The sequence below is a fragment of the Choloepus didactylus genome, chromosome 11 (genome assembly GCF_015220235.1).
Source record: "Choloepus didactylus isolate mChoDid1 chromosome 11, mChoDid1.pri, whole genome shotgun sequence".
NCBI lineage: Eukaryota > Metazoa > Chordata > Mammalia > Pilosa > Megalonychidae > Choloepus > Choloepus didactylus.
Window position 1 is genome coordinate 87,908,406 of NC_051317.1, and position 26,759 is coordinate 87,935,164.

General features: G+C 37.3%; 2 protein-coding genes and 1 pseudogene across 8 annotated transcripts in view; 2 read left to right on the forward strand and 1 right to left on the reverse strand.

The window, feature by feature from the left end:
- The window catches only part of KIF2A (kinesin family member 2A), a 106,285-nt gene extending 98,404 nt beyond the window's left edge, over positions 1-7,881 (forward strand). For all 4 annotated transcript variants that reach the window (XM_037798801.1, XM_037798802.1, XM_037798803.1 and 1 more), the window contains 2 exons: positions 871-1,006; positions 3,065-7,881. In XM_037798801.1, coding sequence (XP_037654729.1) covers positions 871-1,006; positions 3,065-3,150 — 222 coding nt within the window. In that variant the 3' untranslated portion in view covers positions 3,151-7,881. The remainder of the gene's footprint in view (positions 1-870; positions 1,007-3,064) is intronic.
- DIMT1 (DIMT1 rRNA methyltransferase and ribosome maturation factor) lies at positions 5,671-16,022 on the reverse strand. 4 transcript variants are annotated; one of them, XM_037798806.1, is made up of 12 exons: positions 15,798-16,022; positions 15,376-15,449; positions 14,243-14,329; positions 12,778-12,839; positions 12,601-12,694; positions 12,467-12,492; positions 11,127-11,250; positions 10,901-10,993; positions 10,056-10,120; positions 9,458-9,521; positions 8,196-8,302; positions 5,671-6,698 (listed from the first exon to the last, which is right to left on the reverse strand). In XM_037798806.1, exons 1-12 carry the CDS (start codon positions 15,874-15,876, stop codon positions 6,656-6,658), a joined length of 918 nt encoding a protein of 305 aa, XP_037654734.1. In that variant the 5' UTR covers positions 15,877-16,022; the 3' UTR covers positions 5,671-6,655. The 4 variants fall into 4 exon arrangements, with proteins under 4 accessions (XP_037654734.1, XP_037654733.1, XP_037654735.1 ...); XM_037798805.1 differs by having other exon boundaries at positions 5,674-6,698; positions 12,467-12,516; positions 15,798-16,020; XM_037798807.1 differs by having other exon boundaries at positions 5,677-6,698; positions 12,467-12,516; positions 15,772-15,905.
- A 9,081-nt stretch (positions 16,023-25,103) lies between these two features.
- On the forward strand, positions 25,104-25,438 carry LOC119506077 (annotated as a pseudogene).
- Positions 25,439-26,759: the final 1,321 nt, after the last annotated feature.

The window sequence follows — 26,759 nt, forward strand, 5'->3', positions numbered from 1 at the left end:
GTATGGCTGAAGGAAAAGAAAAAAAATTGGAGTGTGTTTATGTTTTCTAATCAATACATATATATATTTTCTAATAGGTACTTTTATCTAGGGTAACTAATTCTGCCTAGTAATATATAGTCTAGTTATGAATAGCCATTAAAGTGCATTGATGTTTGGAAAATTGAGATTGTGTTGTACCCTAAAAAGTTAGCCTCTGGCCTTGTTAGTAATCCATATGATTCAGAGTGCTATAAAATGGAACTCATAAATTCCACACATGTAAAATTGGTTAAGAATTAAGGGTTTCTTTGTGGCATTTCAGAATAGTAAGTAGCTGCCATTTAGTGGATTCACTTGGCTCTTTTCTTAAAATTGGCCATCCATTGGTCCCTCATAGTTAAAATAGTTTTGAAGAGCTGGTTTATAGAAATTACCTCTTGGCCCAGTTGCTCAGAGGCCCCAACTGATAAGTTAATTTCAAATGACTTACAAATTCTAGGCCTCCCTCTGTAGCTTCTATGAGATTGCTTAGTAGCTTTATTATACCCTATCTTCCCCTATTTTAGGGACAGCTAATGAGGTTTTGAGACTTACTCTGCTCATTGATATTTATATGTTTGAATCATTCCCTCCTCATAACCTCCACTCAAGGTAAAGTAAAAGCAGAAAAATGAAGTCATCTTGCTTGGACCATCATATACATATTTGTTTTCAAATTAAAAAAAAATATTTCTTATAATTTTGTTATCTGTGAATAAAGATGTTTTATGTTTATTAATAGTTTAGAAAATACCATCTTAAGTATGTTTGATTATATTTAACAAAATATGTAAGTTGGTTTCTGTCTTACAGAGAGGCTTATGGATTATTTAATTTTTATCCTTTTAGGAATCTATTCGATGGTTAGAAGATGAAAAGGCTCTCCTAGAGATGACTGAAGAAGTAGACTATGATGTAGATTCATATGCTACACAACTTGAAGCTATTCTTGAGCAAAAAATAGACATTTTAACTGAGCTTCGGGGTAATTTTCTTCATTTTAGTGTCTGAAATCTGTTTGGTATTTGTATATACTTTAGTGGGAAGATTTCATATTCCAAGAGGGATTATGAAGTGAAAATTATGGGCACCATTTAGTGTCTTTTTTCCAGAAGTATAAAGGCAAACCATCCATTCTGTTCGAAAACAATGGAATGTCATTTCCCATTCTCTCTAGTCATCTTGTTTTTTGTTTTAGTTTTTTGAGAAGGTAGACATCTTAGGATTAAAGAAGAATATGTATTTTAACAAATTAGCAAATTTTATATACCCATTCCACTTTATATATACCTTTATATACCCTACCACTTTAGCTTAATAGGCTAATACTTTTCAGAAAAGTCAAGGGAAAGATTTCTGGAAGACTGCCCCTTTCTGCTTTGCTCAGGAAGGGAACTAACTGAAATGGACACAGAGCAGCGCCTTGCTCCTTTCATGCTTACCCACATGCCGGATCTTTTTGGCCTTTTAATTAGCTTATCTGTGAAAGTTCTAAAATGCATTTCTTGTATGTGCAAGCTTCTTAGGCATTGGCAACCTAGCTGCCTCAGTTTATATGTGGTATTGTGTGTGGTGTGGGCCCACTGTGGGGTTGGTTATTTGAAATCATATCCTGTAAAGTCAGCAGTGACCATTTCCCCAATTTAGAATTGTTTGTGCAAATGTAGGATTTCTAAAATTTACACTTGTTTTTGCATTCTTCATATTCAAGCCTTGATGTAAATTTTTTTGATCATTTTTTCTAATCTGCCATTATTCACAATCAGTTTTTCTATATTAAATTTACTCAAAAGACAGATCATAATGCATTCAATTTTTTTCTCTGCAGTTTACAGCATTCAATGTGAGTTTTTTTCCTCAATTTCCTCAGGTTCCATGTACATTGAGTATATGCAGAACATTGAAAAAACTACTACCCAGATATTGCATTATTCATCATCCAGAGATAATTTTGATATTAATATGAGAAGTTTGAGAGCTTATATTGGATATTAGCAGACCCCAGATGCACAAATCCTTAAATTCCTTTCTAAATTTCAGAAGACTTTTGAAGCATGATTGTGCTTCTGAAAAGTGGAAAGAAATTGAGCTTCCAACTCCGTATGTTCCTTTCCTTCTGAAGGTTATAGACCAGTGTTTTCATAACCTTGGCAATACTGACATTTTTTGCTGGGTAATTCTTTTGGGAAGCTGTCCTGTGCATTGTACAATGCTTATCAGCATCCCTGGTCCTAACCTACAGATGCCAGTAGCACCACCCCAGGTTTGACAACCAAAAATGTTTCTGGACATTACTAAATATCACCGGGGGTGCTAAATAAGCCCCTGTTGAGAACCACTGTTATAAACAAATTTCTCATTTCACAGCTGACTGCTGTTTGCCCCTGCCAATTTATATTTCTTATTCTTAGGTGCCTGTGAATCAGAACATGACAAATTAGATACTAGGATAGGATGTGTAAAACCAAGAAATATATTATCCTGGAATCCCCCTGTGTTATCCCCCGTCACATTCCTTGATGAGGGAAAAAAAGTCATTTCTTTTACAAAATTCAAATCTTTTAAATGTGATACCTTAAAAAGATAAAATAGGAAGTGGAAATGGGAATTTCCTAATATTGAGAGAAGTGTCTGTTTCACAGTTTACTAAAATAAACAGTTTTCCTTTTGGATATGAATATATTTTTTGCACACATATACAGCCTACCTACATTCCAAAAGAAATTGAAATAATTTAAAACTGAACACCATAAATTGTATATATGGTACCACAATAAAATATTAAAGAAAAAAACTGAACACTTGTAAAATTTGCCAAAAAAAGAACAGAAACCAGTTGAAAGATAGAGAAAAATAGATATTTCCAGCAATCTATAATGGAACTGTTGCTATGGTTGAGCATTGCACTTAGATCTAAGTTTATGGACAAGACCAAAAGTTTGTTATGAAATAAGAGAACTAACTTGCTAGGAGCTATAAAATTGTATACTGTATTGCATGTAATGTAGTATTTATTCCTTTGTTCTTTTTTTTTCCCCCCAAGATAAAGTGAAATCTTTTCGTGCAGCTCTACAAGAAGAAGAACAGGCCAGCAAGCAAATCAACCCGAAGAGACCCCGTGCCCTTTAAATCATCATTTGCTGCTACTGTAACATAAAATGGTTCAGCCACTGGGGCCATTTGAAAGTTTCAAATTTTAAGTGTCTGTGGAAAATGTCTTGTCCTTCACCTGAATGACATTTCAATTTTGTGAAACACTCCTTTGTCTACAAAATGCTTCTAGTCCAGGAAGCATAACCAAGAATTGGGATCATTGAAGCATTTTGTTTCATTTACCCAAATGGTGATTTACTTTTGGAGATCTTGCCAATTTTGCTTTCTATATGATGAAGTAAGATTGTGGACTTGGTCCAAAGGTGGGTAGTAGGAGGAAGCCACAGCATTTCCTTTTAACTCGGTTCAATTTTCGTAGCAAGACTGAACAATTTTAAATCCTTTGCATGCATGCATACCTCATCAGTGATTGTACATACCTTGCCCACTCCTAGGGACAGCTGTGCTCACCTCTTCCTGCTTTGTGCCTTGAGTAAAGGCTACTGATCCTAAATTTCTGAAGCACAGCCAAGATAAATTACATTCCTTATCTGTCATTGTAAATTACCTCTATTGTGTGTACATTTTTACTGTATTTGAGACAATTTTTGTGTGTGACTAGTTAATTTTACAGAATGTGCCATATCATTGAACGGAACTAAAGTCTGTGACAGTGGACATAGCTGCTGGACCATTCCATCTTATATGTAAAGAAATCTGGAATTACGATTTTCAAACCATATGACGTGGTTATAATTTTCTTAGCGTTTTCTTTGTAAAGAACTAAAATATAAACTAGTTGGTGTATAATAAAAAGCAATGAAATTCTGAGAAGAGTTTTATCTTAGGATAACACATATATATGCAGTGTGTGTTGCATTGTGGTATTAACAAGACTAATAGTGCAATTTGATCCTTACCAGTGACATTACTTAAGTTGAAGTGTCCATTATCACCCAAAAAATTTACCTTTTTAGTGTCCTATTAAAGGAAATTGGCTTCTGATGCATGAACATTTACATGTACATTGAAAGTCCACAATAGAACTGTTAGTTTAAGCCAAGTGTACATAACTCTCTTGAAAAAGAAGTGGAAAAAAAAAAAGAATTGATATTACTCTAAGAGGCAGACCTAACCTGAGCTCCATCAAGTACCTAATGTGTGATGTTGCACCATTATTTGGTAGAATCACCAAGTTCTCACCAGTAGATTGGTGTAGGGTATGCTACTTTTTGAATGGCAGCATTTATTTTTACGGATTGCTACTCCAAGAAGAAAACTGGCCACTTTTCATGTAAATCCTTTGTTAAGGATTTCTCTCTCTCTCTCTCGTTTTTTCCTTAGTTTCCAGAATAAAATCCAGGGGTAGATTAACAGCAACAAAATCTTCCAAGAATACCTTATTTCAATTTACTCTGGGGAACTACTAGCTCATTCATATGGGCCAAAGGGAAGCTAGGAGAGTCACGAGCCAGATTCTCTACTTCACTGTTCAGAGAACCCAGAAGGCAGTTGTGGGAAATCCTAATACCATGGTGAAAAGCTCCTTCTGTGTAAACACAAAATCTAAAATGAATGTAGAGAGTCACAATAAATGACTTTTAGAGATAATGAACTTTGGTACTATCACATTTGTTTTGGAAGGGACTCAGGTTTTTTTTTGCAGCTGTTAAAACATGTTCCTTTTGTGTTTATTTAAAAGAGAAGAGGAAGACTGGAGAACTACTACTAACCTTGCAGAGACTTAAAAAGGGTAGTTTTTGAGACTAACCAACCCTTAAAAGGGCAAAAAAGAAATGTGGATTTGCTCACTTTAAAGCACAACATATTAGCTGCAATTTGTTGTTTGCATTTGATAGGCACTATCTTTAGAAGGTCTCTTTATAGACAAATATGCTGCCTTATACTATGACTGGCTTCATTCTGATCTTGGAAATAATATAATCCAATCCTTTAGGGAAAACTAAAAGCCAGGAAAGGGACTAAAAATAGTTAATGGGGTAGAGAGAATTACCTAAGAGAGCAAATTAAATCTTAATTTAAAACCTTGCTATTTGGGGTTGTAAGGATAGAGATGGTATAAGTGAAATTTGTAAAATAAGTAGTTTTGTGAGATTAAAAAAAATCCAACACTCAAGTATATTTAATATTCATGTAACAAGTGGCTACATGCAGGTATTATTTAAAGAGTTAACTTTAGTTTTTTGTTCTGGATTATATATTCTTTAATTCTTTCTCAGACTTGAAAGCTAATATCCCTCCGTTAATAAGTAAATAAGAACATGCATTATTTTAACTATGTACGAATGTCTAATATATGACTGTGAAGCCAGATTTCAAAAAATCTGTTTAGGCAACTTGCCTTCCCTTCTAGGTTTACTCAGTGTACTTTTGCTAAATTAATTGGAAACAGTATAAAGAAAACCAAATATCAGTGAAGATATTTTTATTCAGTTTTCTTTTATAAATAAAATAATCAATTACTATAACTATTGAAAGACATTTACAGCACTAAGTATTATATAGCTAATGATTTAAATGTAGCTAGTAAGACTTTGTTTATGACATCTTTTGAAATTCTCAACAGTTTTAAAATAGCTTAAAACTAAGCATCAGGTATATGGAAAAAATACTGGAAATTTTAATTCCCCAGAAATTATATGCAGTGGTAGGAAAATGACTATTTTTCAGATTTTTTTTTTAAGTTGAAGGGTGGAGGCCTTAGCAGCCAGTAAAATAGCTAAAACCAATTTTGATTTGCAAAACCCTTTGAAAGTTTGTTAAACTTATGACTGTCCCCAAGAAAAAACATACTTACACATTTATCAGATAGATAGGGTTAGTCATGCCCAGAAGTAATTATGTACACATTTATCAGATAGATAGGGTTAGTCATGCCCAGAAGTAATTATGTGTGGCACCACATGGTGGCAGTAGCAGACTAAGGCTAACACAGAACCCTGTTGTAGTCTGTGATGTTGCAGGTTAGCTAACAGGGTGGGCCAGGGGAATTAATAGCAGATATTGTATAGGATAAAGAGGGAAAGAGTGAGAAAAGCAAAGAAAACATTTTAAGAACCAATTGTTTTATTTTACATGTGAATAAGAAATGGTATGGGGAAGACATGACTAGTTGAGCATATTTTAACTTTTTTACTACTTGAGGAACAGGTGAAGGCCTAAAGAGTTCATCACAGTAATATATAACAATGAATAGGAAAGTAACATCTTTACAGAATAAACTGTTTGTTAGAAATAAGTTTTCAGTGTGAACTTGTGCATGTCTGTGGCTCTTTAACTTGATTAGTACTGTGGATTGGATCCTTCCCTGTTATATATCCAAAATGAAACAAATACCCTGGGTACTTAGAACTGACTTACTACCTTAACAATTCAGAATTATAAATGATGACAATAGTAATATTAAAAAGTAGTCAAGCAAATATTGTCCCAGTGCAAAACACAGTTCGTCTTCTCAAATTATTAATATATAAAGTCCAGTTTCTTTTCTTGACCTTGAAAAATTCTGCTTTCCAGATATCTAAGAAAAATGGATACCTTCAGTATTAAATCCATGTAGCAATCTGAAAAAAGAAACAAAAATGGATAGCACTGAAAGGCTAATTTGTAGCACAGAATAGTGTATAGTTCTTATATCATGAATTGTAAAACATAAACACATCAGCAAACCTATGAAGCCCACCCACTCCTAACACTGGTCATTAAGGAAAACTTACCCTCAAACTAAACTTAAAATATAAATATAGGTTAAAAGTACCTCATATCATTGCCTCTTTTGTCACAGCCTATACATCTTAAATTATAATGAATTTGACTAAAATTTTCTTGAACTTCCACTGTCTAAGGTTGTTTTAGTTCATTGGCCCTCATTCCACTTCATCATGGTAACCAGATAGAAAGCTGCTAGGAATTAGAGGCAGAAGTCAGATGAAAGCTAAATTCATATGCTCATTCTCTCTGACCTCACTGTTGTTGAAGTTCTTATTATTTACGTACTGCTTCTCCCTGCGGATACCTTTATATTTATCAGATTCTAGTTAGTAAACTGCATTTGCTCAATATCCTTGAGGAAATCTGATGAGAACAAAGGAAAGTAAGATTATTTTCAGGCTGGTCCATAGGAACAGGACCAGATGGGTTCTAATGCCTAAAAGGGAAGGCATTATTCATTCAATTCGTTGGATAAACATCTAATGAAGACCCACTAATACTGCTAACCTGCTAATAAAATAATATACATACCTTATTTATCTTAGTTATATATAACTGTGTTTCCAGCTTAGAAAAGTCAAACCAATGACTTTTAGAACAGTCTGCTACCCTCATTTTGTATTCAACCACTAGAATATGGAAGCTTTAAATGTGTACTGGTTAAGTAGGCAAGAACTTCTATGTAGTAAATGCCAGTCTGTTAAGAATTTAAACTGGTTATGAGCACAGGTGAATAATTTCCAGGGTGATTCCAGCCTTACTCTGCTTTCGTAAGACTTCTTCAAGGAAAACAAATTTTGGTATAAATTTCCCAGATAATTATCTCATCCTTTTTTACTCTAGGTGTGCAGAACTTCCTCAGACCACAAAACAACTAACTGTATTGAAATGGCTAACCAAGTATGTTTGTAACTGACATTAGTTCAAGCTTTAGCTCTGCTTAATATTAGCTATTCCCAAATCAAAAAAAAAAAAGGATCAAATCCAATTATTGCTAAGAAAATTGTCATTCTTCTTCTGTCTTGCAACTTAGAAGAGACAAGCCCTAAGACTAAGACTATGAATGAGAGTTGGGGAGGGGGGCATATGGGAAAGAGAACACACACAACACATATTAACACAGAGGCTATCTCCTGGCTCTGACTGTTCTTTACTACTGCTCTTTAAAAACATGTTCATTCTGCTGCAGCTAACTAGCCTCTACCTTCTACACCAAATACTTTTCCATACCATGGAAGTGCTATGCAATGACTTTCCCAGGTAGCACCTTATACCGCTTAAAAGCCTTTAAAATCTGAAGGTGTCATGGTAAAGAAATGTAAACACTTAGGGGAAAAAAATGTAATTACCTAATGAAGTCATCTATATCCATGGAACGGGCCCGTTTGTCACTAAAACCTGTGCTGGTTAGGATATGCTGTATTTTATCTGCTATGCTGAAATCTTCTGGTATTATCTATCAATATAAGATTCAGAATAAATGAACAACGTATCTTTAATGAAGTCACCTTGACTCTTTTTTTTTTAGTTCAGTAAGTCATAAAAGTCACCTTTAATACATCTATTACTGATCATTTGGAAAGTCGAGAAGAATTGTGCAGAGAAGATTTAGATCTCTAATTAGTTAACTGATTGATCTTTATCATATACCAGATACTCAAAGTTGAATGAGCTAGTCATGTATATTGCCCGTCTTCTTTAAAATCCTGAGATCTTACTAGTTTCAGGCATCACAAAATGATCTGCAACACTTAAAGTTGTAAACTAAAATTTAAAGCAATTATTCCTTTCAAAATAACTCACATTTGCCACAATTTCAGCTTAACCAGCTATTTTTGTTCAAAGAAATGATCTCTCCAACCCTTGGGAATATTAAGTATTTTATATTTAATTCACATCTTTATCCAAAGATTTTTCTTAATCCAGTTTAATATATTCCTATTCAAGCAGTAGGCAATGTGGCATATTATACCATAGGGGATCTGAGTCATAAAAATTACAAAGGAAACTGCCTTTGTCTGTCTGCTCTGCTTAAGCTGAAGGAGCTAAAAAGTTAGTAAATACCACATACCACATACCACATACTCTTGTTTAAAGAAAGTGTTGCACAGATAATAAGAGGCATGAACTCCCAACAAGACAATGGTTATTCAGTCTATTATATTATTTCAATTTCTGGGTATTAAAAAAAAATTACAGAGAAAATGGTAACTAAATTTATAATTGTTATGTAACTGACAAATAGGAATGGATTTTCACAATATAGAAGACACGAAATGGGTGGACACAATTATTTTAAGCCCTGCAAACTACACATACTTGAAGCTTTGAGGAAATTATGATTAAGCTGAATCTGATTCTCGTTATGACTGACAACAGCTGTCAAGAATTAAAGAGAATAAGGTTGTTCAGATGTGTTCCACAAATATACAGCATCCGTGAGCTGTCAGAATTCAAATTGAAATTGTGTTAATTATACATCATATACTGCCTCACATTTAAGTAATACACAAATAAAAGAATCTTGTAATGACATTTTCTGAAAAGAATGAAGATAGAGGGATATTTTAAAAGACAAATCATTGAAACTACAGAAACATTTTCTGCTTACAATGTTATGGACTGAACAGTGAATTCTGTAGTTTTTTTCCAGCAACTGTTGCACTGCACTTGACCTATAGTATAAAGAAGTGATATCACTATTATTATTCCAAAATCAAGGAGCACAATTTCCTTTCAATTTAGTATAAGATTCTTTCTTCCATATTGTCAAATTAAGGAATTTTAAAAAGGTGCTTGATATTTACACTTACGAAATAATCACAAACTATATTTGAAAAGTAAAGTCATAATAAATTAGCACCTCTTAAAGTATTAAAGTTCTCCTAGACTCCACAAAAGATCCCAAAACCCTCTAAAAGTATGGCTCTCCTCTCTTTTGCCCTCGTACCCCAAATTGATGTGTTACATTTTTTAAGTTAATATAATGGCATGAATCCTTCACAAGCATGGAAGGGCTTTGTTATCACCCCATTCCAAGAACTTTCTTTATTAAATTCTGTATCCCAGTGAAAAAGGTGAGGTAGGTCTGGAAATGGATAAGCTTTGTGCTTTAGGATAGCTCTGCAGGAAAAGGACCAAAGTCTAGCACTTAGCACAGTACCTACAGCACTAGTCCTTCACACACCTTAAATGAATAAACCACTTACTTAAATGCAGCAGATAATGTCTTGTTTTTCCTAACAAAAGTGATCCTTACTAGGCCATCCCATTCCTGAAACAGAAGATAGATATTTCCTTATAAAATAACAAGCTTCTTGGCTATGCCTGCTAGGTATTATTTTGTCTTTTTACTGGAGGGAACCTACTGGAGTGATGAAAACGTTCTACATCTTGATCTGGCTGGCACACACATGCAAAAGCAAGATGTATACTTAAGATTTTTATACTTTATGTCCTCATTGCATGGTATTTTATCCTGAATTTTAAAGAAAATATAAATTGCTCCAAATCTAAAAGAACAATACATTTATTTAAACTTAAGTATTATTTTCAAAATTAACAGGGTTCAAAACAGAGGAGATATAACTTGTGCATCTCACCTAAACCACTCCATTTATCACCAGTTCTTGACCACACAATCATGTTTTTAGCCAACGCAACTATACGAAAGTTTTACAAGTGGTCTGATTTTTTCTTTTTTGAAATTCCAAGAACAAGGATTTTGTTTTAAAAGTGTTACCCACAATATTACTCTATTAACACAACTATTTTCACTTTATCTTGTTTCCCAAGTCCTATTCAAATAGATAACATGTTTTCCAGAGCAATAATCTTCAGTGAAACACAACTGCATTCTAATATTTTTGCCCTTTGTAAACATTTTCCAGGCTCTTTTGTGGTCTTTACAACTATCTTGCTTCAAATTATCCCATCTACTCCATCATAACCATGTATCATAATTATATTTTCCTACTTTTGAACATTAAGGTTCACTTTATTCTGCTGCTATACATACGCATCTTTTAGCCTAAACATTTTTTTTAAACCTCACCTGAAAATTGATAGGTGGTGGCGGATTCTTAGGTTCTATCCTGACAACACTGGATTCCACCTTTGGTGGTGGTCTGAAGTTATTCTTTCCAACCTATTAGTCAGAAAATGTTTAGTTCTTTCAAAGACAAATTTAAGTTAGTAGTTAAAGGTGTTCTCACAGAAGCCATAGGAAGATGCTCAAAGATGAGTTAAATTAGATTATTCCAATAATAAAAATTGCTTACTTTCATTAGATGGTCCACACGTGCTAACAACTGAGTATTAATAGAAAGTCTGCAGTATAACTTATCTCCAGGTTTTGCAATCAGTCGGAGAGCAAATTCTCTTTGAAACATGAGTATAGCACATCTGAGGAGAAAGGAGATGGAAGGGAATAAGGAAAATGTTCACTTTCAACTATAAATGTATTTTAACTTCAAAGAATTTTATCAGGAGGGAAATAGAGCAAAGCAATATCTGTGGTTAATGATAATTAGTTCAACTGGTTAGAATGTAGGAGAACACTTTCAGCCTTAGCTTTATTAGCACAAAGTAAGCCAGTTGGCTTTGTTTTTGTTTTATACTGGCTGTACCCCTAACCCTAAGGAAGCAAACTTGTAAATAAAAGCCTTCAGTGATCAGAGAGAAAGTATTTCGGATCAGCACTAACCCATCACTCTTTCTGGAAAAACAAAACCAAAACAAACAAAATTGACTCAGTAGCAGAACCCTATTCATGGGACAGCAAACACCCTAACAGAAGGGCTGAGGCTGGAGGGGCAGGTTGTGACATTTGATGTCCCTTGATTTAAGAGGGTAAGGAATGTGGACTTTCTTATTCAGTAGATAATAGGGAGAATTTTTGAAGGTTCTTGAATGAGAAGAACATCTTCAAAGCTTAGCTTCAACTTTCAAATTTTTTGACAATATGCCACATTAAGAAATACATTTGACTTGGCAACCCAGGCAACAAATACCTGTTTGTATATGCATTTATATAACTGAAACACTTACAAAACTGAAAAGTTTCATGAAACAACAATCACCTGGACTACATGCAGTGCCCTCTGATATATTCTATTCTCTGTCATTAAAAGAGAATGATGGTCATGACTCACTAAAGTGATTTTATAACCACTAAGGGGTTTTAGACTTGCAGTTTGAAAAACCACTAGTTTAGACTATACTAAAGACCAGTTAAAAGGCCACTGCAATTTCTAGACATAAAGTAACAAAAAGCCTGACCTAAGGTAATGAAAAGAGGATTAGAAAATAGGGAAAGGCTGTCTGGCGTCAAGAAACAACACTTACACAACACCTCCCCAAATAACTCTGTCAATTAAAAGAAGGACAGAAGGAAGAAGAGTACAGGAAGGGGAGGGAGAAAAGAAGGGAGGGAACAAAGAAAGTTAAGGGAGGAAAGAAGGCAGCAGGCAGGCACACCTCCACACAAATCAATATTTTCTATAAAACAAATTCTCCAATAGTTTGTCAGTTGAACTGACTTTCCTCATTGGCTGTGTTCATGGTCTAAACTGTCAATCTTTCTAACATTTGGCAGTAACTTTGGTCTTTTGTCACATACCTGAAAAAAGGTCGATGCAGCAACAGCTTAAAGACAAAAGGAGATGAGATCTATAAGGGAATTAACTAGTTATTTCCAGGAAAGACACACCATAAAAACATAAGTATGATGTTTTTGACAATTTGAAGACATACCTGATAAGGCAAATTTGCCACACAAGCATCAAAAAATGGCAAATCTGATTTCAACACATCACCCACCATTACTTGAAGTTTGCTGGCCAGAGGACTGATAATAAGAAATGAAAAAATTAAAGAAGAATATTATTTCAAGAGATTGAAATGCACTTCAATTCTATTATGTATACTCACGTGCCCTGAACTCTTTTGTGAAGTTCAGCTACTAGCCTTGGGTCAAGTTCACAGGCAACTACCTGGAGGAAAAAAAAAAAAAAAGTTTCTTTAGGGAAATTATCCCAATAGTAACTCTTACCTGATTTACATGATTTAAATTTCTTTTCCCAATTCTACCATCAATAATCTTTCAATTCTACCCTACTCTATTATTTCAAACAGGAAACCAAAAACACCACCCAGAAAAAACAAAAACCAGACTATGTAAGAATTCTACCCAAATAATCAACAAAATTATAATGTTTATCTGGTTCCATGCTTTGTAACTGAAAAGATGATGTAAAACTGCTATAGTACATCTGTGTAATCAGTGCTCTTAGAATTATACAAAACAATTGTCAACTGTTCTTAAAATGAGTGTATCACTTCTCTCATTTTCTAAGACACAATACATACCATAGATAACTTATCTCTCAAGTAAATGAATGGGGTATCAAATGAACTGAAATTGTAATTTTATTGCAGTATCAGCTGAGGTTTCACTGACTTCCAGGAAAACCTTGTCTTCAGATTAGATACATCTGCTGCTTAGTCTGTTTTCCTCCCAGATCTGTATTTTTCTCTGTGTCCTGGACTGCAGGATGATGCAGTCAGCTCCCCTGCCCTTTCACTTCTAGTTGGAATTTCCCAATAAAGGCACCAGACTATTACAGGGTGCAATAATTAAGTTTGGGTATTTGTTTCCTAATGCTTACCTCATGCCTTGCAGAAGTTCTGGCAGTGGTAGCACTCTACTTGAGTGTCCTCTCTTCAATGGCTCCCGTTCTTACTGGGCTCTGGCAACAGTTTCCTCCTCTTGCCCTTTCAGGACTTTGGATGGTAATTGCTTCCTGCAGTTGCTAGCCTGGATGTTTCAATAACCCTTACTGATTCCCTTAACCCCATTCCCACATTTCTGAAAATAGTCTTTTCATTAAGCTGTCTTTAGATAAGCCCTTTAAAGTGTGCTGTCTGCTTCCACCAGGGGACACTACAATGATTCTATTTAATTGGACACTGGGTCAGCTAAGAGGCAAAGAAGGTACCCGCAGTGGCCAGGTGGCACTCCAAACTCAGAGGCCTGAGCTCCAGCTCTGCAGGTCTCTTCCGAGGTTGTAGGTTCCGACACCACCACTTCCTCCCTTTGTTCCCCAAGCCTAGAGGTGATAGCTGCTCTTTGCAATTATTATTTTTGGGTTACCTCAGTGTTTCTGTTTTGTTCTTGAACAACCATTTAACCAATCCCCTATGTTAAATTCTCTGTATTGAAATACTGAATGTAGTTTCTGTTTTCCTGATTGAGGTACACCATATATTTTCTAAAATAAAATTTGTCAAGTCACTATTTAAAAAGCAATTAAATAAAATACATTTATATTTGTAAACCAGATGAGCTTGCTAACACAGTTATTTGTGATACCAAAACTCTACATTTCCACTTTACCTTTTTTGCCTTTTCTAACAACTTTACAGTCATGTTGCCAGTTCCAGGTCCAACTTCCAGGACCACATCAGTTGGTCTTAAGGCAGCCTAAAAGCAAACACAACCATCTTAAGCTCGTCAGGTACATCCAAACACATAATTTAATTTATACCTGAACATCTTTGCTCATAATTATTAAATTAATTCTCCTCAAATTTAGGAGTCAGAAAAGCAGGAATAGCAGTTCTTTCTGGGACTGGCATTCTGCATTCCACCTTGGAAATGACCCTCCAATAGCATTTTGCTATCAACTCTATCCATATAACACAAATTCAAATAGAAAAGGATTATAAATGATAAACTTACTTGAGAATCATGGAATGTTGGACCAGGAATTCTCAATTTTTAACCCAGCTATGGCTTTCAAGGGATGCAAGAGTACCCATAAATTGTACACAGAACTGGGTGTATGTGCACACATAGCTGCAATATTCTGTGTCCATAGCTTTCATGAGATTTTCAAAGAAATAAATGGCCAAAAACGTTAAAAAGCTAGGCCAACCCTCATTTTGCAAATAATACTAAGGATGAAATCCTTTAACTATGGAATGCTCTTTTTAGAGTTCCAGGATGCTTCCCAATTGTGAATTTTGTAACCATAAAAACAATTTTCACCACCTGTATTTCACCTCCTAGCTACAAATCATCCATGAAAACATGAGAATATCAATAACGCAAGGAGAAGGAATAATCCAAATAATTTATACGTAGCACTGAAATGTACCATGTAAGTTTTTCTGGGGAACAGACTTCCTAACGTGTGGTTAGACAATTTTTGAGGCTCTGGAGCAAATAGAAACTGACAGCGATGTCCAGAAAAAGTGATGAGGAGTAGAAGAAGAATAATAAAAAGTTCCACCTATGAAGTGGACAATCCAGAAAAAGATACAGAATTTGGGACTGGAAAAACCCAGACCCACAGAATGAAGCATATGCAGAAGGCAACATAAATGAATCCTAGACAATTCTTCAATTCATTCAACAAATATTTATAGAGCATCTATTTTATGCTAAGCACCCTCTCGGTGCGTAAATATTCCTCAGAACAAAGTCAATAACCGAACAACTCTCTCCCTTTCCTCTTCCACACCCACCTTATCGATAATGCTGTTAACAATGAGAGGATTTTTCAAAATGTGCTGCCCAATCCCTGTGTTGAACATGAGTCCTGGAAGAAAAGGAAACAGCCTTAATTTCCCAACTAGGACTAGACATTAGACAGTCCCGGGGAAGAAAACAGGATGAGATGGGGGAAGATTTCTGCGCCAACAAGAGCTGCCAAACGTCAAGCCCAGAGCCCGGACTGACAAACTGCTTTAAGCCCATCCCTTCTGCTGGAAAGGTCAGAAGTGGCGCGCAGGGTTCGGCCTTGGCCTCGGGAACGCTAGACTTCCGGGCTCGCAGGAGCGCGGGTCCCAACCTGCCTCGCCACCCCGCTGAGGTGTCGGAGGGCGCGCCCGGCCCGGCCAGGCTAGAAGACCCGACCCTACCCCAGCTCTCTCCCGGATGTCCGCACCTCCCGCGCTTTTCAGCTCCCGACGCTGCTCCTGTCGCGCGCGGCGCCGCTCCTTCGTCCCCGACTTGACCTTCGGCATCTCTTCAGAAAGCCGGGTCCACAGGCCGGGGAAGCTCGGGGGAACTAGAGCGTGCTACCCAAATCGCCACACCACGTGGGGCTCGCTGCCGAATAACTCTCGCACCACTCACGGCCACATAGGAGAGGGACGAGGGCCCGCCCCCCAATATCTCGGCTCCACCCCCAGGCAAGAGGGCCAGACTTAGAACTTCGTGTCCGCCGGGAGTTGTAGTCAGAACCTAGAGGGAAGCCTAAACTCAGGAGCCTACAGATCCCAGAAGACACCGCGCTACCGAGTCTGGCAGTTTGGATTGGTTAGTGTGGATCAGGGGCGGGGCCCTCGTCCCTACCCAGTCAGAGCTAGATAAGAAAGCGTTGGTACTACGCGGCTGCCGTAGTGTAAAAGATTTGCAATTTTGTAATGCGGTTAAGGCCGCGGATACTTTTTCAGGCCAAGTTTTGGGATCGCTGAAATTCAAAGAAAGGTTCGTTCCTGTTGCCGCGCAGACTGTGGGAATCTCAAGATCTTAGGATGAAAATTTTGCTTTTTGGGGGACTGAATTTCTCCGCTGATTGCTTTCCACTAAGACTATTAGGTGCGTTACTTCCTTTTGTGCCGCGTCATTCAGTCCCTAAATATTTATTGAGCTCCAGGAGTGTGTTAGGCCTTGGTCCGTGCTGGGGATTAAAAGTTAGATAAAAAACTTTCCTCCTCAAAGTTTATTCCATTGAGAGAGATAAATTGCAAAACGCTGTAAATGTGTTGGTAGGTATGTATTGGATATTGTGATAGAGCAATGTACCCGACTGTAAACTCCATGAGCACAAGCTCCACGTTTGTTTTGCCTGCCGATGTAATGACTCTCGGTTTTTAATTGTTGTACTTATTACCTTGAAAAAACGGTTTCTCTTTGTCATTACTAAAGCTGCCTCTTCACAGCGCCATTAATGTGTAAATTCCCAGTCTTGGTCTTATTCCCTTCTTTCTTTGCTGTAATTCTGACTGAGAGGCGGGAGAGGGGGTGGGGCACTTATATACCCTATAGTCTTCAACTACATGTTGCATTAATTCATTTCACAATTCTGGAGAAACTGCACTGTACTGGGCACTGTGTCAACTGTTAGAAATGGAAAGAACTTACAATCACAATACAGTAATTTCAATACAATTACAATAATAGCTGGTATTTGCTGAGCAAGTATGTGCCAGCTACTTTAGATACGTTATCTCATTTAATCCTTAACCCTTTCAAACAGTTCTCTGAGATGGGTCTTATTTGTTAAAGCCATTTTACAGATGAGAAAACTGAAAGACAAAAATATTCAATACTTATGACTCCCAGGGAGGAATCTAGACCCAGCATCGTGGGATGGAGAACATCTTGAACAAAAGGGGTATGAAAGGAAATGAAATAAGCTTCAGTGGCTGAGAGATTCCAAAAGGAGCCGAGAGGTCACTCTGGTGGGCACTCTTATGCACAATTTAGACAACCCTTTTCAGGTTCTAAAGAATTGGAATAGCTAGCAGTAAATACCTGAAACTATCAAACAGCAACCCAGAACCCTTGAATCTTGAAGATGATTGTGTAAAAATGTAGGTTATGAGGGGTGACAGTGTGATTGGGAAAGCCATATGGACCACACTCCCCTTTGTCCAGTGTATGGATGGATGAGTAGAAAAATGGGGGAAAAAAAAAAAGGCAGCCAGTGTTCTTTTTTATTTTAATTGTTGTTTTTCACTTTAATTTTTATTCTTATTATTTTTGTGTGTGTGGTAACAAAAATGTTCAAAAATTAATTTTAATGATGAATGCACAACTATATAATGGTACTGTGAACAATTGAATGTATGCTTTGTATGACTGCATGGTGTGTCAATATATCTCAATAAAATTGAATTTAAAAAAGGAAAAAAATTTAATATTGGAATATTTCAGGTCCTTGAACTCAAATATTGTCAATCTAACAATAAAACAATGGTAACCATTAAAATATATATATTCAATCCTTGCTCAAAGATCACACAGTAAATGACAGCTGTGTCTTGAACCTAGGTCCATATTCCAAAGACATACTGAAGAAATTGGGGACTTTTTCAAAATACAGAATTTCAGCTGAGTATTAAAGGACAAACAAAAGTTAGGGGAAAGTTGTCAGTGCAGAGGACACAGGTCTTACAAAGCCGAGATACAAAAAGTTTAAGGAAGGAAAAGAAACTTGGTGTAGCTGGGGAGTAAATAGGTAAGGTAAATCTGGACTTACTGTGAAGGGCCTAAATGATAAGGCGTCTGATCTTTGCCTCACAGGCAATAGTGCCCATTGAGGCATCAAAACAACCATTTTTCCCTCTCTTCTCTTCTGTTCAGTCTATGAGAACTGCTGTAGATTATCAAGCAGTGCACATTCATGGGCTCCAGACTTAGCTGGGATCTGAACCCTGCCCAGTCAGCTTTTCTTGAATCCCTTCTGCCTACCTCTCCCATTCTCCAAAGGATCTTCAAACCTTAATTCTTTTTAGCCCCCTGCCCTATACCCTCCTCAGCTCCTTCTCAGCAGAAGACTGCTTGGTACAAGATCACCTAGAGTTTACTCTCAGCTTCCTAGGTCACTGTTCTAGACACTATTCTATGCACTGTGGGATATAACAGTGAGCAAAACAAAGTGGAACTTACATTCTAATAGGAAGAAACAGACAATACTTCAGGTGGTAAGTGTGAGGAAGTAAAGCAGAGGAGATAGAGGATCAACAGGGTGGCTGGAAGGAGCTCTTTTATATATCATGGTCTGGGAAGGCCCCCTCTGATGGGGTAATTGGATGGACAAACCTGGAAGTGGCTCACACCACTTATGCTTACACTCGAGCAGTTTCTGCCACAGTGAAAGACTAAAGGACAGTGAGTGAAGAAAGAGAAAAGGAACTGTCAACACAAGTACAGTGGTATAATAGAAGGAAAGAGAGGTGCAATTTTTGGTAGGGAAATTTACGTGGGCAGAACCCAAGAAGAGCTTGGTGTTGTGGGGGTTGGGCCTTAGTTCCAGTGGGGAAAAAAGATGGTTCAGCATCAAATTCATGGGCAAACCTGTGTTCTAGATAGAATTGATGGTTCACACTTTGCATACGCAAGGCACTGCAGAAAGTAAGTCAACCTTTGTTTAGAGGGTAGACAACAAGAATGGAGACCAAATAATAATTTACTTTACGAATAAATAGCAAGACCCTCCTAGAAGGGGCCATATGTTTTAACTCTTATAAAACTAAATGGCTGAAGTGAGTGAATATTTAACTTACCTAGAGATTAAATTGGTGTTTGTCTAGGAATGAAACTTGAACCACCTGCATCAGAAACACTGGATTGAGTGCTTGCCAACTCTTGCCAACAGTTCTGCCATGATCTCCCCCCACCCTCTCCCAACACACACACCCCTTTGGGATTCTTATTTGCAGCATGACTTTGCAGCTTGTGTTCTGCCCTGGGTGTCTGAGGACTTGGGTCCCTGTGCCTGGATAAGTGTGGGGTTCTAACTCCCTGCTGTGCTTGGTCCTAAAGTCTGCACCCCTGGATGGAGGGACCTGGGCTGTGCCACCTCTGCATGAATTCCAAGTTGCACAGGACTGAGTGAGAAGGAGGGATCAAAACTGACAGGTTCAGGACAGAAATTTCCTACCTGATGTTGGAGATTATTGTTCTTTTTCTTCAATTCAGCATTTGTGGAGATATCCAGTCTCTATTGTCCTCCAGAGTCCTAAGCAAGTGGGATTTTCCCTTTTAATAGTTGATTCTGAGGAAAGACTTCTCCAGGGAGATGTCTTACATTACCATGTTAATCTCTCTCTCATTTTTGAAACATAGTTTTGCTGGATATAGAATTCTTGGTTAGCAGTTTTTGCTTTTAGCACTTTAAATATGTCCTCCCACTGCCTCCTTGCCTCCATGGATTCCAATGAGAAATTGGCGCTAATTTATTGAGGCTCCATTGTATGTGACATGCTGCTTCTCTTTGTGGCTTTCAGAATTCTTGCTTTATCTTTGGCATTCTACAGTTTGAGTATACATGCCATGGTGTGCTGGTTTGGAGCTGTTATGTACCCCCAGAAAAGGCCATGTTCTTTTAATCCAATGCAAGTGGTGCACCCATTATGGGTGGGACCTTTTGTGAGGTTACTTCAATTGAGATGTGACCCAGCCCATTCAAGGTTGGTCTTACTCCTTTACAGATATGGGAGGATAAAGGACCCAGAAAATGCCGAGAGAGCTCAGAGAGAAACACCTAGAGAGTTTAGAGAGAATATCCCTGGGGAAACAAGCAAGGACCCACAGAAACTGAAAGAGCAACTGAAGCCAGAACTTGAAAGCAATGAAACCCAAGGACAAAGGACCAGCAGATGCTGGCCATGTGCCTTGCTACCTGACAGAGGAACCTGGATACCAGCAGCCTTTCTTCAGAGAATGTATCATCCTATTGATGCCTTAATTGGGACATTTTCATGGCCTTAGAACTGCAAATTTGTAAACTAATAAATCTGCATTGTTAAAAGTCAGTCCATTTCTGGTATGTGGCATTTTAGCAGCTTTAGCTGCTAATGGGTCTATTTGGGTTTGTCCTATTTTTGCCATTCTTTCTTTTCTCTCAATTGGATGATTTCAATTCTCTTATCTTCAAGTTCACTGATTCTTCTGCTACCTCCTGTTGTTGAACTCCATTAGGGAATTTTTACTTTCTGTTACTGGTTCTTCAGCACTGTATGGTGACTTTTCTTAATTTTCATTTCTCTATTGATATTCTCTGAGTTCATTTATGTTTTTCCTGATTTCTTTAGTTCTTTGTCTATTTTTTCCCTTTAGTTCTTTGTCTATTTTTTCCTTTAGCTTATTATGCATATTTAGGGCCATCTTTAAAAGTCTTTGTCCAGTGTGTCCCAGGTTTGGACTTCCTCATTGATAGTTCCTATGCTTTAGTTTTCTCCTTTGCCTGATCCATTCCACCGTTTCCTTGTATGTGTTGTTACCTTTTGTTGAAATCTGGGCATTTAAGTATTTTAGTGATGGGTTGTTGCTGGAAATTAGATTGTGAGGCTTCTTTTCCTTAAGCTAACCAAAAGAAAAAAGAAAGAAAGAAGAAAGAAAATACCTTTCCCAATCTTTGAAATAGGCCTGTGGGGAGTGTTCTCTTTCTGAGCATATCCATACAGTGAGTTTAGAGAATAGCTCTTGGGCTCTCCCTGATCCTTTTTGCACAGATGTGTTGTCCCAGGCATGAGGATGTGACCATAGGAATTCCTCAGTTACACGGTTCTGATTGTCCCCTCTTCCCTAAGAAACTGTTTTCACAAGATGGCAGACACTGCAGTTTATTTCCTATAGCCAATGACCCCTTGCCCAGGCAACCACTCAACTGTTCTCCCATAGTGTTCTGTAGAAGAGTTCTGTGAGCTGCCTTCTACACACAGGACAAATTCTGGGACTGCAAGTCACTTAGGCCACCGCCAGAGGATTGGGCTAGACATACATGCTGCCAGTATGTGAATGAGGGTTACTCTGCTTCCTCCAAAACCAGGACTAGAGATTTGTACAGGGAAAGTAGGGGCTGGCTCCCTGACAAGCTGGTGAGGGTTGGGGGAGGGACCAGCCAGAATGCCAGGGAATCCTACTGCTTTTTTTTTTTAAAAAAAAGGGGATTTATTAGGTTTCAAATTTACAGTTCTAGGGCCATAAAGGTGTCCACAGTAAGGCATCACTGAAGAAAGGCTGATGGTGTCCAGAACACCTCTGTTACCTGGAAAGGCACATGGCTGACATTTGCTGTTCCTTTGCTCCCGGGTTCTGGTTTCAAAATGGCTTTCTCCAAAATGTCTCTGAGCTTCTGTCTGTCTTAGTTTCTCTTTCTCAGCTTCTGTGCATAATTGCTTGTTTTCCCAGGGCATTTCTCTCTAAGCATCTGGGAGTCCTCTTTTAGCTTCTCTGGGGGAAACTCTAGGCTTCATCTCTTAGCTTAGGATCTCCAAATGTCCTTCTGTCTTCATCTCCCATTGTCTCCAAGTGTCTGGGTCTGTGTTGGCTCTTAGCTTCTCCTGGAGGCAAAGTCTAGATTACATATCTTAGCTTCTCTCCAAAATGTCTCCCTCCACTTCTCTTCCTACTGCTTTTAAGTATGCTTTTTTTTTTTTTTTTTAATTTGGTACTTACCCTGTTACTGCAGTTCTTTTACTGTTTTTGGAGCTTTGAAGTATCTCAGTCCAACATCTTGATTAAAGCAGGACCCTTACCCTCAGTTTTTGATGAAGTAAACATTTTACCTTTAACTTAAGGATACTAAGCAAGTTCCATTCTGGAACAGAGCTAAACTGTTTGTGTTTACTCTGTCTTGCTCCCTATTTTATATATAAACACTATTGTGTTTTTGTTCAAAATCTTAAGAATGACTCAGTTCCAGTATGTCAATTTTAAAGAAACTAACACTTTGCTACTAGTATCAGCCATTTACCCTCCCATTAATTGGGATTTTTAAAGTGATCCTCCCCACTCCCAGAATACATAGAAACTCCTAGAAGAAAGGTGGATGCTTGTCTTAATGATGGGAAAAAACAAATTTGGGGGTGAATTAACTTGAATGGATTGAAAATTGAATTTTTATAAAGCTAGAAATATTTATGTATGAAAAATAATAGCTTTGGAGTGATGTCATCAACATGATGAGGTAAGATATCCCCTGAAAAAGACTCCCCAGAAATTTAGCAGATACAAGGACACATCCCCCTTGCTTAGAACTCTGGAGGACAGTAGAGACTGGAGAAGGACTTCACAAATGCTTAATGGATGAAAAAGTAAAATAGCAGGTAAGAAAATTCTGCCCTGATCCACTGATCTGTTACCATTCCCCTCTCTCTCAGCCCCATGCAGCTTGGGAGTGACACAAAGACAGCATGGCCCAGATTCCTCCCACTGCAGACAGAAACTATAGAGCCATGCACAGCAGTGAGAACATATCCAGGCACAGGGACCTAAATCCACAGAGACTCAGGGCAGATCACAAACCTCTAAGCATACCAAAGGGCCCCCAAGGGGTAAAAAAAGAGGGAGCATGATAGAATAGCTGGCAAGAACTGTTGTGCCCTCACTCAACCCAGTGTCAGTTGGCTGGATGCTCTAAATGCAAAATAGACACTTCTAAAGTGACCCACCATTTTGAAATGACCCCATCTGGCTCACTGGAGTAGATACCCTAACAGGGAAGAAACCAGAGGAAGAAAATCCTCATAGAATTAAAAGAAGCAGGAGTGGGTTAAACTAAACTGTTGTAAAATAGGACAGGTCCCAAAACTGAAAAGTGTAAAGAAAAATGGACAGTGAGTGAAGGAGAGAATTTAAGAAAAAAAAATCATAGGAACTGGGGAGAAAATTCTGCCCCAAAACAAACAGAAGAGATCAAGATTTGTGGGAGAAGGAACATAAGAAAGGAAGCTTTCTCCTGTAGGTGAAACAATTGCACAAAAAGTGCAATCTCAAAAATTGCACTGCATATCCAGGACAGGAATCAGATGAAAAGCTCAGAAAATCTGAACAGTTAAATACAGGCTACTTTAAAGGTATAGAATAAGTTGGACCAAGCATGAAAAAAGAGCCATAACACAAACCCAATCAACAATAAGTCCAAGGCAAGAAGGAGAAACAGACCTTCAGAATTAACTCATGAAGATAACCAGTTGCCTAGACATCAGCAAAAATTACAAGCCATACTAAGAAACAGGAAGATATGGCTCAGTCACGGGAACAAATTAAAACTGCAGAGGAGACCAGAAGTTGGAACAACTAATCAAAGATGTTCAAACAAATCTCCTAAATCAACTCAGGGAGAAGGGGGGAAATATTGATAAAGAGCCTGTGCTGGTTTGGATATAGTATGTCCCCCACAAAAGTCATGATCTTTTAACTCAATCTTGGGTGGAAACTCTTGAGTATTTCCATGGAGATGTGACTCTCCCAATTGTGGGTAATAACTTTGATGAAATTATTTCTATTCACAATGGGTCTTGACTGGTTCACTGGCATACTTAAGAGAGTACTATAAATGACTCTCAGGAGTCAACACAGATGCTGTCACTTGGGAGCCAACAGAGATACTTAGAGATGCTTGGAGATGTGAACAGAAGGATGTTTGGAAATGCTAAGCTAAGAGATGAAGTACAGAGTTGCCCCAGAGAAGCTAAGAGAGGACCCCTGAATGCTTAGAGAGAAAAGCCTTGGGAGAAAGAAGCAAGATCAAACAGGAGCTGAGATCGGAGCTGAAACACAACCTGGGAGCAAAAGACCAGCAGATGCCAGCCACATGCCTTCCCTGCTGACAGAGGTGTTCCAGATGCCATTGGCATATCTTCATTGAAAGTACCCTCTTGTTTATGCATTAGTTTGGACACTTTTATGGCCTCAGAACTGTAAATTTGTAACCTAATAAATCCTCTTTATAAAAGCCTATCCATTTCTGGTATTTTGCATAATGGCAGCATTAGCAAACTGAGACATAGATAAAGGATATTAAGACAATGCATGAACATGAAGAATTTGTTAAGTACAAAAAGAAACTTAGAAATTAGGGGATGAAAGGTACAATAGTATAGATAAAAATACACTATAGACAAACAACAGATTTGAACAGGCAGAAGAAAGAGCAAACTAGAAGACAGGACAATCATATACTGTCAGAAGAACAAATAGAGAAAAGAATAGAAAAAATTTAGCAGTGTCTCAGGGATTTCAGTGATAGCATGAAGCACACAAACATATACAGCATGGGTGTCCTAGCAGGAGAAAAGAAGGGAAAGGAGTGAGAAAGAATATTTGATGAAATGATGGCTGAACATTTCCCAACTCTTATGAAAGACATAAATATACATATCCAAGAAGCACAATATATTCCAAACAGAATAAATCCTAATAAACCTATTCCAAGACACTTAATAATAAAAATGTCAAAATAAAGAGAGAATTTTGAAGCAGCAATAGAAAAGTGATTTGTCAAATGCAAGGGATCCTCAATAAGACTGTCAATTTTTCATCAGAAACCATGGAAGTGAGAAGTCAGTGGTATGATATATTTAAGGTATTGAAACAGAAAAAATGCCAGCCCAAAATTCTTTAGCTGGCAAAACTGTCCTTCAGAAAATGAGGGAGAGGTCCAAGCTCCCCAACCTCAAGCATCTTTTCCTGAATCCCCTCCAATCTCCTGGTGTCTTAAGTAGCAGACCATTTCTCAAGGATTTTGTATCTGAGGCCCAAAAGTTTTTTAACCAAAATGATGAATGCCGACATGGATGCTGTTGATGATGAAAATCAGGTGGAACTGGAGGGAAAAACACGACTTATTAATCGAGTGTTGGAACTCCAACACACTCTTAAGGACCTCACAGCAAGAGTAGATGCAGTTAAGGGTGAAAATCTGAAGATAAAATCAGAAAAGTTCTTGGACAATATATAGAAAACCTCATGTCAGCTTCTAGTGTTTTTCAAACAACTGACACAAAAAGCAAAAGAAAGGGATTGATATCTATTCTGTTTTATGGAATTCCTGCTGATTTTTTTCTTTAAAATTTGAATAGATTCCAAAAGTTACAGTACCTTTGTTTATGGCTTCGTTGAATATTTTGAAGATAATGGCAGGTCTAGGCAAAATTAAAAGCTCTAAAAGAATAACTGGAGACTTCTATAGGGTTGTATATTATCTTAGTCTATGAAAATGTGTAAATGTATTGATTTTAGAGACTTTATAATTAGAATTGCATATATTTATGAAAACCTGAAAATGAGTGTTTTATGAAATTTGCTTTGGTTTATAAGTTTAGCACTGTCTTTTATTATAGGCTTCATAAAGACAATACAAGAAAGTAACTACCGTGTTGTAAAAAGTGACCAAAATCATGTACTGAATACACAGCTTTATGTACCCTGCCCATCATCTTGTGCCTCTATTCCATTTGCCTCTTCCTTCCTATGTCTCTTCCCTTAAGGAAAAACAGTTGGTTCCACATTTGTAAAAGTAATTTTAATAATTAATAATTTATTAAAATAACCTGAACTCATTGTTGAACTTAACCAAAAATAAGATAGTTTCTCAATTAGGACCTGTCATTTGTTATATTTAGTAACAAGATAGGACTGTTAGTTCCTCTTTAATAAATTGAAAATGGAGGCTATAAAAATGATTTTTCTTTGAAACTGAATTTTCAAAATTGGGAAGATTTGTTCAAAACTTCCTTCTGCACAAAATGACCACTTAGTATCTGAAAAGATGAGCTCTGGTTGTGTGTGTGTGTGTGTGTGTGTGCGTGCGCGCGTGTGTGTTTAAAATAGAAAACCTTGGGTAACATAGAAATAGAATGGAAAAAGTACTCAATAAACAGTAACCAATGCCAAATGTTTTCACTCCATATTTGCATAATCCCTGACATAGATTAGGTCTTTTGGGGAATATACATGAAAATGGATTAAGTCTGACTAACTTTAAGCCAGATCTGGAAGAGAACAAAGATTTTGGTCTCTTAAGGTTTATTTATGGTGCCCAGAAGATCAAGTTTGCAAAAACCCTTAAGAATATATTAGTATCAGAAGCATGAATAAAATGGGAGGGTTTTACATATGTAATAATTGATCATTTTTCTCAGTATTTTATCTCACTGGTTTTTGAATTTTATCTAATCCAACAACTTGATTTGTAGAGTTTTGGGCATCCTTTTACTAAAGAGTTTTTAAAAATTCAGTTATAGATTCCATCTGGCAAGGGAATTTTGCTGAAGTTATATTAAAATGCTAGTTAGAATAGAAAGATAGACCCACTAATATAGCTTGTGGTTTTAGATTTGGGCCACTTAATCATGGAATAATAATCTTAGGTTTGTATTGGTGCAAGTAA

Bases quoted from the DNA above. Each gene is read 5' to 3' on its own strand.
- DIMT1 (XM_037798805.1), bottom strand. From the start codon at position 15,876: ATGCCGAAGGTCAAGTCGGGGACGAAGGAGCGGCGCCGCGCGCGACAG. The intron at 15,450-15,797 runs GTGCGGACATCC...CTTTTCTTCCAG, and splicing joins GGAGCTGAAAAGCGCGGGAG to GACTCATGTTCAACACAGGG. The intron at 14,330-15,375 runs GTGGGTGTGGAA...GTTTGCTTTTAG, and splicing joins TTAACAGCATTATCGATAAG to GCTGCCTTAAGACCAACTGA.